The sequence below is a fragment of the Dipodomys ordii genome, unplaced genomic scaffold (genome assembly GCF_000151885.1).
Source record: "Dipodomys ordii isolate 6190 unplaced genomic scaffold, Dord_2.0 Scaffold4, whole genome shotgun sequence".
Lineage (NCBI taxonomy): Eukaryota > Metazoa > Chordata > Mammalia > Rodentia > Heteromyidae > Dipodomys > Dipodomys ordii.
Genome location: NW_012267220.1, coordinates 8,512,896 through 8,528,198, shown reverse-complemented (window position 1 = coordinate 8,528,198; position 15,303 = coordinate 8,512,896). Strand labels below are relative to the sequence as shown.

Genomic DNA, 15,303 nt, shown 5'->3' with positions numbered 1-15,303 from the left:
CGCCCAGGCCCAGAGTTCAGGCCCCACGACTTAAAAAAAAAAAAAATGAGGTGGAGGTAAGAGGATCATGGTAAAAGAGTGAGTCCATCTAGGAAAACAGGAAACCCAAAAATGGTGAGGAGTGTGGTTAAAGTTGTTAAGCCTTGCCCAACAAACATGAGGCTCTGAGTTCAAACTTTACTGCTGCAAAAAACTAAGTTCCTCTTTTAGCCAGGAGCCAGTAACTCACGCCTGTAATCCTAGCTACTCAGGAGGCAGAGATCTAAGGATCACATTTCAAAGAGTCTGTGAGACTCTTATCTCCAAATAACCACCAGAAAACCAGAAGTAGCACTGTGGCTCAAGTAGTAGAGTGCTCACCTTGAGCTGAAGAGCTCAGGGACAGTGCCCAGGCCCAGAGTTCAAGTCCCACCAACACCAACAACAAAAAATTCCTCTTTTACAACTTTTCCACAAACCGAAGAGGCCATTTTTACTATTAAAAGATAGAGGTTTTCGTAAACAACATAGTAATATTAACTCAATTTACAAATTTTTTTTTTTGGTTGGTTATAGAGGTTGAACTCTGGGCTTGGCGCTGTCCCTGAGCTCTTCAGCTCAAGATGAGCTCTCTACTGCTTGAGCCACAGTGCCACTTCCAGTTTTCTATTGGTTTATTTGAGACAAGAGTCTCAGACTTTCATGCCTGGGCTGGCTTTGAACTGTGATCCTCAGATCTCAGCCTCCGGGGTAGATAGGATTACACGCATGAGCCATCAACGCCCAGCTCAATTTATAGATTTTTAATATTATTTTATGTGATAAGTCAGTCCTGGGGCTTGAACTCAGGGCCTGAACATTGTCCCTGAGCTTTTTTGCTCAAGGCTAGTGCTCTACCACTTTGAGCTGTAGCTATTGGAATTGTTTTAAAAGCAGGGAATGAGATAGGGAGAGGAAGAGAGATGAGGCTGATTGAGATACATAGTTTACTTATGTGTAAATGTTACACTGAACTCTCTCTTGTACAACTAATATATGCTAACTTAAAAAGATTATAGCTGAAATACATGTGAAGAAAAGAAATACCTATTAGGAAAGTATTTATTAAACTTGTGGACAGGGATGGGAGGGGGAAACTGGTGGAAAGGGAAAGAAGGAATGACACTGTCCAAAAAGAGTTAAACTTATTACCCACTTTATGAAATAGTAATCCTTTGTACAAGACCTTAATAATAACAATAAAATATATACAATATAATGTACTGTTAGAGTTCATTCATATAAATTACTATACATACTATCTAAATATTATATATTGATGTTACATATATCCTCTTACATAATATATAACATATTAATACGTGCTTTTCACAAATCTGCTTTAAATTTTTAAAAATATACTTTCATTGCTATTCTTAAGGTATTGTACAGAGGGGTTACTATTTCATAAGTCAGGTAATGAATACATTTCTTTTTGTTTTTATTTATTTTTTGCCAGTCCTGGGACTTGAACTCAGGGCCTGGGCACTGTCCCTGAGCGTCTCTGTGCTCAAGGCTAGCACTCTATCACATAGCACCACTTCCAGCCTTTTTATTTGGTACTAAGGAATCAAACCTAGGGCTTCATGCATGATAGGCAAGTACTCTACCACTAAGTCACATTCCCAGCCCATGTACATTTCTTTGTGGATAATGTTACCTTATCATTCACTTTCCCCCTCCCATCCCTGCCCACAAGTTGCATAGTTTACTTTCCACATAGTGTATACTGAATACCATGACTGCATTTGTTCAGCCTTCCTCCCTCCATTCTGTGTCCCTTTCTCTCCCCCTAAAAAAAAAAAAGCAAAAACCACACCACCACAAAACCCCACGTTTCCATCTCTTGGAACTTGTTTTGATAAACAGTATTTAAAATGATGAGAGAAGTTATGCCTTTGGGTTCCTCCCCTGAGAGTATTCTCCTTTTTTTTGGGTCCGGTCGTGGGGCCTGAACTCTGGGCCTGGGCGCTGTCCCTCAGCTCTTCAGCTCAAGGCTAGAGCTCTACCACTTGAGCCACAGCGCCATTTCCGGCTTTTTTCTTTTTGCGTATGTGGTGCTGAGGAATTGAACCCAGGGCCTCAGGCATGCAAGGCAAGCGCTCTACCACTGAGCCACCTTCCCAGCCCAAGGGAGTATTCTCCTTTAGTCTGTGTGTATATGAATGCCTGGAGTCCTGTATAAGTTATCATGTCCAGTTGTATTTTAGATGGGAGCTTTCACAGAGGACAGGAAACATGTGCTATGTGGCTGGGTGTCCCTCTGAGCTTGGTTGACCTCACTAAAACATGATTTGTTCTAGGTCCATCCATTGTCCCTGCGAATGACCTAATATTGTTCTTTCTAATGGATAAATAAAATTCCATTGTGTATAGGTACCACATTTTTTTGATGCACTCATCCACTGTAGGGCATCTGAGCTGCTTCTGTAACTTGGCTATTGTGAAAATTACAGCAATGAACTCATTAGAGAAAGAATATACCTTCTTAGACAAGAGTATTTCTGTTTCCAGAAGAGTAACTCGACTAAGAAGATTAGTCCAAGTCTTCTCATCTACCATCACTTTTCCTTTAATTGCTCTTTCCAACATGTCCAACCTTTGTTCTATACACGGCAACTTTTGAAGCTTCTCATGGCACTGAGTAAGCATTGTCTCAAGTGCAGCAATCTCAGGAATAGATTTTATATCCTAAAATGATTAAAGACCATAATTAAATTTAAAGGCGTAATATGAACAGCTACTCCCTTACACTGATTAGTGTAAATCCCCATAGCACTGTGTTGTTTTCCAGTTAGGAGTATTAGTGTTCATAGAGCTACCTGGAGCCAGCCTGCTTGAATATTTAAATCAGTTTGTCGTGTACATGAGCTTGATACCTCCATTTCCTTGGCTAAAAAGAAATTACAGAAATAACTACAGTTTCTATTTAATGATTCTTGTGAATACAAGAGAAGTATAACAAAATAGCTTCTTGAAACAAAACCCAGCATAAAGCTAAGAAGAAATGACCAAGAAGACACAGTGTTAAGATTATTCGTATGCTGTATAATAGGAAATAACCCCAATGACTACCTGGTAGATTTTTGTTTTTGTGCTGTTACCTAGGCTTGAAATCAGAGCTTTTTGATCTTGCTTGGGACTTTTCACCCTTAATCTCTCTCCAGCCATCTTCTTTTTGTTGGTGAACTGGAAATAAAAATCTTATGGAGGAAGTGGCACTGTGGCTCAAGTGGGAGAGCACTAGCCTTTCGCTGAAGAGCTGAAGGACAGTGTTCAGGCCCAGAGTTCAAGCCCCATGACAGACAAAAAAAAAAAAGGAAAAAAAAAAATCTCGTGGATTTGTCTGCCCATCTGGCTTTGAAATTTGATCCTCAGATCTCATCCTCCGGAGTAGCTAGGATAACAGGTGTGTGTTCCCTATGCCCCAAAAAACTCATTCTTTTTTTCTTTTTTTTTTGGTTGTTTGTGGGTCCCGGAGTTCTTTTGCTCAAGGATAGTGTTCTACCACTTTGGGTCACAGATCCACTACAGGTTTTAGAGTTAACTGGAGACAAAATTCTCACAGTGACTGCTCTGCCTAGGCTGGCTTCAAACTGTGATTGTCAGATCTCAGTCTCCTGAGAAGCTTCGATTACAGGTGTGAGCCACCTACACCAAGCACAACTAATTGATTCTTAAGTAATGATAATGTACAAACAGTATGACATGATTAATAATATAAAAGGCTAGAAGTATTCCAAAGCATCAATTCTGAAATATTTGTAAATGTCAAAATAAGAAATAGAGGGATGTACTGAAAGAAAAAAAATAACACTCTAAATTCTTACCTGTTGCTGGGTCTTGACTTCACACACTTGTATTTCAGGAATTACTATTTCAGTAGTCTTTATGCAAGCCGAATCAAATTCTTCACTAACATCTGTTACTGAACTTCCTGCATCATCAGGAAGGTCAACATTATCTTCATTGTACAGGTGACGGATCACCAGAGCTTTTTTCTGTATAATTACAATATAGTTTTACTTCACAATTATTTTAAACACACACAGTAATTCTGCAAAAAGCACATCCATTCTTCTTCAAACATTAAAAAAAGTTCACTACTACATAATGAATCAATACACTATACACTTACTACAAAGGTTTATGTACAATGTGCTTCAGACTTTATAGTTAATTGGAGATAAGATTCTCACAGTGACTGCTCAGCCCAAAGGCTGAGGCAGGAGGATTACAAGCCCAGGCTAGGCCTAGCTTTACAGACCCTGTTTCTAAATAAACAAACAAAATATTATAATATAATTTACAAATAATCAAATAGGATGCAGTACAACTTTCTTTCTGTTAAATTACAATATATTAGACTTTCAGCTAATGATTCCAATGTGTCTCAGTGAATTACCATAAACTTCCCTATTATTAATAAAAGGCTCTTTATATATTCCCATGTTTTAGGGAGGTCACATATATAAGTAAAAGTAAATGTACATGATTATCTAATGTAACTTACCCAAATGGCTACTACTTTACCTAGAAAATGGGGCAGAATTCAGAACTAGAAATATAATCTTGTTCAATTTTACATTTCTATGCTGTTCTTCTATCTTTAGGAATGTTCCTCAAATAGTACATAGAATATGCTATTAAAAATTTTCACAATGCAGGATTTTGGATGAAATGTTTTACGAAATGCACTTGTCTACTGGGTTCATTATTCTCTGCATGTTTTTCTTTCATACCTTTCCTGAAGTGATAAACCTGCTAGTGACATCAATTCCAACAGCTTCTGCAACTTTCTCATTGCTTGAAGAAGGTTCTTCCTTATCACAAACCATTGTCTTTCTTTGGCATGATGGGGTCTTAAAAAAATGTATTAGATATAGCAAATTTTGTGAAACGCATAATATGGATTTAAATTCCAATACCACTCACTCATTTCTAAAATAGAACTGACAAAACAATTCAACTCTAATGAAACTACATTTCATTTAAAGAAAATCAGCAAGGCATGGTAGCATACATCTTGGCCGCAGCACTTGGAAAGCTAAGGCGATGAGTTTGAAGCCAGATGGGGTTACACAGTAACCCCATCTGTTAGATAGCCTATCTAGGCTATCTATTAAGACTCTGTGTCAAAAACAAACAAACAACAACAAAAACACAAAAAAGCTTGCACTGGTAGCTCACACATATAATCCTAACTATGCAAGAAGCGGAGATCTAAGGATCATAGTTTGAAGCTAGCTAGCCACAGCAGAAAAGTCTATTAAGACTCTTTTCTCCAATAAACTACTCATAAAAGGCCATAGTGGCACTATGGTTCGAGTCGTAGAGCACTAGCTTTGAGCTAAAGAAGCTCAGGACAAACAACACCACCAAAAAACTCCACAAAAAATACTAATCCCAATATCCCACACAAAAACATCTAAGAAGTAAGAAAAATTCATCTATGAATTGTTAATTTGGGACTATCAATACTAAGTCACAGATGTGTAAAAGAAACCAGTTTTTAAAGCAAACATGAGACTTTATAAGGTTATTCAAATTTGTGAATAGCACATTAAATTATATGTGTAATAATTTGTAATCTAATATTTGATTTCATATACTGAAATACTGGACCACCTGGTGTTTGTACAAAAACCTGTTCATAAAATCACCTTATCAAGACCAGACAATTCCTTGTGTTTTTTCATCACACAATTCAAAATATCACAAGTAATTTGAATTTTCCATTCTGCAAACCCACATTGTATGAATTGCTTTTTTGTCAAAATTGGTTTATAATCAAACTGATCACGAAGAAGCTGTAAAGAGAAAAAGTATAGTTAGGAGCACTTCTTTAATTCAAAATGATAAATTGCCACCCGGACAGCACAGTAATTGCTACCTTTGAGAGGACAAGAATGGTCAAGCCATTAACTAAAGGTTCTAAAAACATTTATAGAGCTGGTTTAAGTCATACCAGTAGAAAATGTATGCAGATAGAAAATAGGTAGAGATATACCAGAGAGATGGAAAAACATAAGATAGCATCAAAAGGTACTAGAAAAACTCCTTATTCATTAGAATAACATACCAGATATCAAAAAAGTCATAGTTCTATTTGTTTATAATTCTACCACTACATAATCTTTACACAAGTCAGAAGGCCTTCTGATCTCAATTTTCATTTTTTGGTCATGGGGCTTGATCAATTTTTCATTTCTAAATAGACTATAATGGTAGAGTAGATCCCTAGAATTTCTTATAATGTCACTTAGCCTTCTGGATAAGCTTTCTGGATCTCAGGCTAAAAAAAAAAAAAACAGCAATATAACAGATACTACATATTAAATATTTAAGATTAGATTCAATAGAAGTGTAGATTCTAGTGTCAATATAAAACCTGACCTCATACCTCAAAGAATTATCTCAAAGTTTCAGTTCCTTCTTACAATGAAATTAACTCAGAATTGTATGAGTTACAATTTTTTTCCGAATATGATTATATTTATAGTTTCTACCCATTACAAAACTTTACTAAAATTTGATAGAAAGCAGGTCAATAACAGTCAGTGGCATATTGTAATTATTAAGGTAGCAAACTTCATAATGTAAATTTAGTCTATAGTCTATATGAAAGTATTTTATCAACTATTCATACTATATACACAATCATGCAACACATGACATTTTGGTCAATGAAAGACCACATATACAAAAGTTCTCTCCCAAGTTACAATGAAGCACTATCTATACAGGTATACACTGCATTGTGTTACAACACTGCTTATAGTATTCAGCAGAGAACTATGTTACTCTGTTTGTAGCCCAAAACAATATGCTACACAGGTGCCAGGTAATGTAGTAGGATATACCATCCTAATTTATGTGAGCACATTCTGATGTCTGCACAACGACGGAATTAACACAATTGTTAGAATGCCTCTTCACTGATTTAACAGATGGGGATTGCACACTTCAGCAGTTATTACCAAAACCTTAATTTAAAACATTATTCAAGCTGGGCACCAGTAGCACCAGTAGCTACTCAGAAGGCTGAGATCTGAGGATCACAGTTTGAAGCCAGCCAGGATAGGAAAATCTGTGAGACTCTTCTCTCCAACAAACTTCTCAGAAAAAGCCAAAAGTAGCAGTGTGGTTCAACTGGTAAGAATACTAACCTTGAGCACAAAGAGGCTCAAGTATAGCACTCAAGCTATAGGAGTTCAAGCTCCAGGACCAGAAAAGAAAAATCATTCAGTAAAGTCAGGCTCTGGTGGCTGATACCTATAATCCTAGCTATTCAAAAAACTGAGATCTGAGGATCATGGTTCCAAGCCAGCCAGCACAGAAAATGAGACTCTTATCTCAATAAACTACTCAAAAAAGTACTCAGAAGTGGCAGTGTGGCTCAAGTGGGAAAGTACACTAGTCTTGAGAAAAAAAGCAGTGCAGGGACAAAGCACAGGCCCTTTACTGAGTTCAAGCACTAAGATTAGAAAAAAAGAAATCATTCAGTAACCTTTAAAACTCATATATTCATAATACCTTATAAACAGTGTCGGTAAAGCAAATGTCATTCTTTCCTACAAGATCCACATCAGATTCCATCAGAAGTTCTGTTAGGTATGGAGAGTATGAGGTAAGAGAATAGCTGATGATGGGCAAAGATGCTGCTGGGTCTCCTTTTATCAAACTATAAGGGAAAAAGACAAAATAATTCCGAAAGTTGGATAGTCAAGGAAGTATTAGAAATGTGAAAAATATAAACTTAACATTACAAGCATAGTAATTAGATAATGCATGATGCTCCAGATGCTGTCTCCTGATCTAAATCACTAGAGGCAAACTACTATGAAGTAATGCTGCTCATCTGCTCATGTACTCAGAAAATGACAGCTCATTAGTGCCAGCAGTATACTCAACTACAGATTTTCTAAAGCTCACTGTTACTTGGCGTACTTCATTTGCTCCGATGTACCACTTCTCAAAGACTACTTATATTACTTCATTTGCTCTCTAGACAAACTTGCAAAGGTAAATTTTTATGAAATATGTTAGAGACCAGGAAAATAGGGTTGGAAAAAGCTTATATTGTGATTGGTTAAGTAGTTTTACTGCTCATATGACATTTGTAACTTCTTAGCTTTTGCTAATTTCTCAAGCTTAGAAGTATCCTACTCTTCTATCTGATTGTCACTCTTTATGAATCAGTTTCCTAATCTTGACTTCCATAAGGTTATCTTCAACTGTCTGTTCCACAGTGATGTCAGTCAGAATGACTCCATTGTAATCAGTATCTATGGGAGACAGACAGAACAGATGTTCTGTTTTCTAGTTAGCTACTCATGTCTTTGCTAATTCTCACACAGTACTTAGGTCCTGGGTACTACCCCTTTGCTGTTTTTGCTTGAGGCTGGCACTCTATATCACTTGGGCCAAAGATCTACTTCTGGATTTTTGCTGGTTAATTAGAGATAAGAGAGTCTCATGGTCATTTTTGCCTGGGCTCATTTCAAATGATGATCTTGATCTCAGCCTCCTGAGTAGCAAAGATTACAAATGTGAGCGACTCATATCCAGCTATGCTTTCTCAAATATTTTAAGCATTAAATAAGTTTAACTAGTACTCAGACAAAAATCTTTATTTTTTTCCTTAAGAGATTCCTATCGAATTATAGCTATCTCAAATTATTTGCAAAAAGAATACAAATAAGTTTTATATTACAACTTACCCTACATAATCCACCTCTTCAGGATAATTTAGTGCACGAAGCACTTGTTCAAGGTTCCGTAAGCTTCTCTTTAAGTCACCTGTTGCCATGATGTAACATTAGATTCAGCTCCAACTCTTAAAATCTTCTAACTTTCCACCTAGGAAAAAAAATTCATTAAAAATTGTTTAAATATGTTTTGAAGCTTCTCAATCTTATTTTGTACAGATTCTTATAAGTACTTACATATTTATCTTATACTAGCTCTATCTCTGAACTTAGTATCTTTGTATTCATCAAGTACATTCTGCCTGTATCTATTATAAATTCCTGAACAAAAAATTAAGCTTGACTATTTTCATTTGTCTTTATAATGTATTTCATAGGACACTTACATCATATGACTTCCATAAATAACTATTTTTATGCTTTTAGAAAGTATGCAATACAATTAGCAAAATAGCAGAGATAAGGAAATTTAGTGCAGATTTAATCATTTTTCCCAGAGCTCTGACATCACCTAATTGTCAATTTGTTGCTTTTTTATTAACAAGAAAAAAATTTTTTTTAAAAAAAATCAAGTTTAAGGTAGGTTCTGGTGGCTTATACCTATAATGCTAGCTAATCAGCAGGCAAGATATGAGAATCAAGGTTCAAAGCTAGCCCAGGTAGACAATTTAAACATAAAACTGAAGAACAGTAATAAATTATAACCTAAGTATATCCATAATAGAATTGATCAGTAAAATTAAATACATAAAAAATAACAATTTCAATACATATAAAAAGGCATTTGATAAAATCTGATATTTACTAATAGTATTCTTAATTAAAGGAAATGGTCTATATTGTTACTTTGAAAAGGGTTAATATTTTTACTGTCACCATGAGACACATAAAAAGAGATATTATGCAGTTTATAGTACAGATTCCATCATTAAGAAACTTTTAATATTACTAGAGGAAGAATATAGTTTAAGTAGACAGTTCACATGTATGAAACTACAAACTAGAAGAGGAGGAAAAGAGACAGATAGGAGACTGAATAGTATACAGTGTAAACACTCATGGAGATGTCACAGCTAATGCATACTAAATTTAAAAGGGAGATAGTCAAAGGGACAGAAAGAGAGAGACAGGGAAAGAGAGGAGGAGGTGGGAGAGAAAGGAGAGAGGGAGAGATGGACAGAGAGAGAGAAAGACGGCCAGAGGAAGAGAGAGGAAGAGAGAGAAGGAAGAGAGGAGGGAGGGACGGAGGGAGGGAGGGAAGAGACAAGGAGGGAAGTGGAAAGAGCATTTTTATAGTGTTGCCTAGGTTCCTCAGAGTTGGCTATAAATCTGTCCAACTGATTTTAAAAATGAAGTTGTGAAGATCATTAAAATCACGTCTCCCATTCAGGTATCACTGGATCACTGGACTCGATATATTTTGTTGTTCTGAATGAAGCTGACTAATAATTACAGCAGATAGCTTACACTAACCTTTTACACTAACTTAAAGCTGAGTATCAGAAGTAGAGAAAAAGCCAAATGGTTCATGCCTGCAATCCTAGCTACATAGCTGAAATCAGGAGGATCATACTAGAGGCAAACCCTAGCAGAAATGTTTGTGGAGTTCCCTTCTCAATGAAGAGGTGTAAGGTGACACTAGTTAGTCATCCCAGCTATGCAGGTAAGCCTAACTCATCCAGTCTGGGGAGAGGACAAGAGAGACCCTATTTCAAAATAACCAGTAAACTGCAGGGCTGGCTGCATGGCTCAGCAGTAACCTAATAATCACAGGCCCAGACCAATAAATCTCAGGACTGCTCCCTCCTGCTCCCCCTGCCCAAAAGAGAAAGATCAATAAAAATTAATTCAACTTTCTACAAATTAGGAAAGAAAAGCTTAACTAGGATTGAAAAGATTAGGGAAGTAGAGCTAGTGGCTCTTGTGGTCATATTTGCAATCATTAAAAGGGTTGCAAATATTTCTTTTAATGGGTTAGCCAGAATCCTAAAATAGTCTAGCCATAATCTGAAAAACTACAGTTCATTAAGATTGATTTTTCTAGTGAGAGAAAAATACGCATCCCTCCAGGGAAGAGGAGAAATATTTGAAACCCCTGGAAAACACAAGCCAGGAAAACAAGCAGTACTTACTAAGCCTTCTATGAAGTATTCTGAACCAACTCGATGGATCTCAGCTCAGAAGATCCAACGGGAACCAATCAGTGTATCATTTCCCAGCCCTAGACCACAAACCAATTCTGTACAGATGAGCCGCCACAGTTCTTCCCGTGACTTTATGATCAAAACGGGAAAGAGAGGAAGGACCAAGCACCGGTGGCTCAGGTACTGTGAGCCTGGCTACTTCAGGAGGCTGAAGTCTCAGGATCGCGGTTCAAAGACAGCCTGGGGCAGGAAAGTCATCCAGACAGTGGAGACTGATTTCCAATCCACACCACACACTCTGCTCTTTTTTCCTCCTCTCCTCTCCTCTCTGCCCCCCCTTCATGCCCCCCCCATACACACACAGAAGTGGAGCTGGGGCTTAAGTGGTACAGCACTGGAACACCAGTCCTGAGCCACAAAGCTCAACCACTAAGAAGGGGGGGGCGACCCCGATCGCGCAGCACCGGACGTGAAACGAACGAGTTAAATTATACCCCCCCCCTGCACACCTTTCTTTTTAAAAGTTCAGGGGGAAAAAATCCAATAGCAAAAGCGTTCGGATGAAAAAAGACAAAGCCTCAGAACAACGCGAACCGCTCGGGCAGGCAGACGAAGCCCGCCTCGGGCGCCCGGCCCGCCGCCGGGACGGAACGCAGAGACCCCGGGCGGCCGTCCGCCCCTCCCAGGCGCCTCCCGAGGGCCGCCGGAGAAAGCCGCTCGGGCTGCGGGCCCTGCGCCGGCAGGGCCGCGGGAGGGAGGGAGTCCCCGGAGGCCGCGGCTGAGCGCCCCAGGCCAGCTGATCCCAGACCGGCGCCGGCCGCGCGGCTCTCGCGCCGACGGTTTGTACTGGGAACGGCGGGCGCCGGCCCGCCACGCACCGCGGCCGGCGCTGCCGAGCGGCGGGCGCTCAGGCCGCAGATTCCACACACCGCCCTGCCCGACCGCGGAGGGGAATCGGCCCGTCGGAGCGAGGCCTCATTCGCTGGTCCTCCGTCACGCCGCCAGAGAGAAGCCTGTGTGCCTTCAGTGGTCAGCCTCGCGGTGAAGACACGGCAAACACCGTCCAGGCATCCGTGGCGAATCTGAGGAGCCGAGGACGGCCCTGGTTCTTCTTTAGGGGCGGCTCCCTGCGTCACTTCCGGCAACAATAGGAAACGTCAAAACCCCGGCGGTGGGCATCTCTGACTGGCGGGTGCTCCGAGTTCGAGGGGTCCGGGCGCTCTTGCGGGTGCTTCGGTGGCCGTCATCCTCACCGGCCTGAGCAAGTCAAACTGGGACCGGCTTCTCCATGGCCTGGGCACCGGTTCCCGGCTGAACAGTTTCGGTCTGGTGGAAGGCTCCCGCGCAGAGGCCGATTCGTCGCGGCGGCGGTGGAGATCGCAGGTCGCTCAGGTACGGCCGTCGGCTCGGATCATGCCTTCCCTTTCTTTTCTTTCTTTTTTCTTTTTTCTTGCACAGTCTCTTTTTCTTTTCTTTTCTTTTTTTCCTTCTCGGAAATAAAGACAGCCTGGCGCCCGGCACTTGGCTGAGGCTGACAGACCTGCAGGAATTGACGACCAATGACCGTGTAAAGCGTGTTGATTGACAGCCGTGGTGACTTATTAGAAGGAAGACTCGGTATCACGAGGCGGGAGGAGATGAGTTTCTAGGCCATTGAAGAATAGGTCAGCCGGGGGTGTCTCTAGAGTGACCTTGGGTCATTCCGAAAGAGTGGACCAACAACGAGGGTTACTTTGCTCGGGCCCACGTGTTGCTCTCGGGTAGTTAAGTGGCCGCCTAGACAGAAGTTGTTGTTGTGTTCCTACTCTCGAGTAATGTGAGTGCACACACGCGGCGGGTCCTGATGCTTACTGACTGCAGCAGGCAAATATCGATTGGAAAGTTTGCTAAGTTCTTCCTTTGCCTTGTTTCTCTGTCTTGTTTCTCCAGTCTCTCATGTGATAGGTGCTTGTATTTTTTTGTTCGGTGAAACTACATAAATCCCACTTCTCACTCATTTAATATGGTGTAGGCTTTAGTTTTATATTCTGTATGTATCCGGTCAAACTTCTTTTATACGCGATTTACATATATATTTTTTTTAAGGATGCTGATTTTCCCCCAATGAATATATCATAGCCTTTATTGGCAAATGGAGCCAATTTATTGTTTCATCTTTCTTTCTCCTATTTATTTACTTATTCGTTAGCTTTTGTTTTGTTTTGCCTAAGATAGGGTCTTGCTGTGTAGCCCAGGCTGACCCGGATCTTGATATTTACCTCAAGCTTTCCTCAAACTCTAGCTCTTCGCCATGCAGAGTCAGGAATGTGAGGATTAAAATCACCACATTCAGTCCTCTTCTCCCCTCACTTTTTTTTTATTATTTGGAGTTTACTAACTGTATTCCTGAAACCGAATCTCCTCCACACTAGTAAGATACTTCATTAGTGATCTATGGCTAATTAACAAATTACCCCCAAATTTTGCCCAGCTTAAAACAAGAAACATCTCTGTTTTTGCAAGCCAGTCATTGGGGTCCAGTTTAACAAACTGGTTTCTCATTCTTCTCACAAGATTTCAGTCAAGCTGTAATTAGAGGTTGTGATCTAGTCTTAAGGTTACTGAGATGGAGCAGAATATGCTTCCATGTGCGGGATTAGCCCCCCTGTTGCTGGTAGACCTAGAATCTCCACCACATGGGTCCCTTCTTGGTATCATTCAAATGAGGCAGCCAGCTTCCCAACACATGCAATACAAAAGAACATCCTAGACCTAAAGATTTTACAACCTCTTCTCAGAAATAATATCCCATTACTACTGCCCTTGATGTATTTGTAATGACTTTAAGCCCAACTCAAAGTAGACACCTAGAGGATTACAGAGTGTGAATCTCAGGAGACAAAGATCTCTGGATGATGTTTTGGAACCACCTGCTGCACATTTCCTGGCTAATTACTTGGGTAATAAAAACTGAGAAAAATTGTGTCCAACAGAATTGCATTTAGCCAAAGAAAAATGCTAGATTGTAGAGGAATAAGCAAATGTATACTAGCTTTATCTCTGAGGAAGGGTTTTTTTCCAATTATCTGAAGAGGCAAATTTCATTTTTTGTTTACCTTTCATATTTTTCTTGAAACGCTTCGCATTTGAGAGGCCTGTGTATGCTTTATGGTCTGCATGAGCAGATGGGTCACAATTTGATATACTTTTATCCATTGTCCTTTCATATGTTTAATGTTGATCAAGCTGGGGAGTGGTGGTTCATGCCTGTAATCTCAGCACTTCAGAGGCTGAAGTAGGAGTATTTCAAGAGAGCAAAGGGGAGGTTGGAGGAAGTTTTGAACTGAGGGCATCAAGCTTGCTTGGCTTGTTTGGCTGGCACTCTGACCACTTGAACCATGGCTCTAGCCTGGCTTTTTGCTTTCTTTTCATTAAATTATATTTTAATGTTATTATAAAGGTCTGATAAAGAGTATATTTTTGAACAATGTACTCCTTCCCTCACTGTCTCCCAGTTTTTCCCTTATGACCCCACCTACAAATTGTATAGTTTATTTTCAGGAGTCTACTGAGTACCACTGCTGAATTTGTTTACCCTTTGTACTAGCATTTCTGTGTCCACTTTTACTACCCGAAGACAGATAAATAAACAAATAAGACAACAGGAAAAAAATAGCCACAAAGAAAAAACCCTCTTATTTCCATTTCCTGGAATTTATTTAGGTAAATATTATTTTACATGATCAATACACACAGGTATTGCACCTTTGTCTTCCTCTCCTAAGAATATCTTCCTTTGGTCTCACTGTGTGTGAATGGCTGGATACCTAGATACCAATATAGTTTATCATGTCCTTGTGTATGTGTGTGTGTGTGTGTGTGTGTGTGTGTGTGTGTGTGTGTATTGTGTAACCATCCAGTGTTTCTATTTGTAGATTTATAGGCACATTCTAGTTACTACAAATGAGAGAAACTATGTAACTTACCTTTTGGGGGGTCTGGCTTACTTCACTTTATATAACTTCTTCCAAGTCTTTCCATTTCCTTACTAATGATACCATGTCATTCTTTCTGATGGGTAAGTAGAATCTCATTGTGTATATATATCACATTTTCTTGATCGCTTCTTGCACTGAGAGGCATCTGGGTTGATTCCATATTTTGGCTATGGTAAACAATACTGCAGTAAACATGGTCATGCAGATAGCTTTAGTGTGGCCTTGTTTGTGGTCTGTTGGATAAATATGTCCAGGAATAGAATTGCTGGCTTGGAAACAGAGCCCCATAGATTTTCTGCCCATGCTGGTCTTGGAACTTTGATCCTCTGTATCTGAGCTTTTTGGAGTTGCAGAAATTTCAGGTGTGAACCAATGGCTTCCAACTAGACTGAGAGGTTTGGGAAAGAGCCAAGAGTAAGTACAGATATAATGAAAAGGCAGTGGTAGTCATTG

The 15,303-nt window shown here is 39.7% G+C and overlaps 2 protein-coding genes across 3 annotated transcripts in view; one reads left to right on the top strand and one right to left on the bottom strand.

Annotated features, from left to right (window-relative positions):
• Positions 1-11,670, bottom strand: part of Cep44 (centrosomal protein 44kDa) — a 30,207-nt gene extending 18,537 nt beyond the window's left edge. Inside the window, exons 1-7 of the mRNA XM_013025688.1 lie at positions 11,383-11,670; positions 8,742-8,880; positions 7,555-7,702; positions 5,682-5,828; positions 4,761-4,880; positions 3,849-4,019; positions 2,483-2,709 (exon numbers count right to left, since the gene is read on the bottom strand). Coding sequence (XP_012881142.1) covers positions 2,483-2,709; positions 3,849-4,019; positions 4,761-4,880; positions 5,682-5,828; positions 7,555-7,702; positions 8,742-8,830 — 902 coding nt within the window. The 5' untranslated portion in view covers positions 8,831-8,880; positions 11,383-11,670. The remainder of the gene's footprint in view (positions 1-2,482; positions 2,710-3,848; positions 4,020-4,760; positions 4,881-5,681; positions 5,829-7,554; positions 7,703-8,741; positions 8,881-11,382) is intronic.
• Positions 11,671-11,980: 310 nt separating this feature from the next.
• Fbxo8 (F-box protein 8) overlaps positions 11,981-15,303 on the top strand; it is a 39,428-nt gene continuing 36,105 nt past the window's right edge. For both annotated transcript variants that reach the window (XM_013025675.1, XM_013025665.1), the window contains exon 1: positions 11,981-12,265. The gene's annotated coding sequence lies outside the window, so the exon portion shown is untranslated. The remainder of the gene's footprint in view (positions 12,266-15,303) is intronic.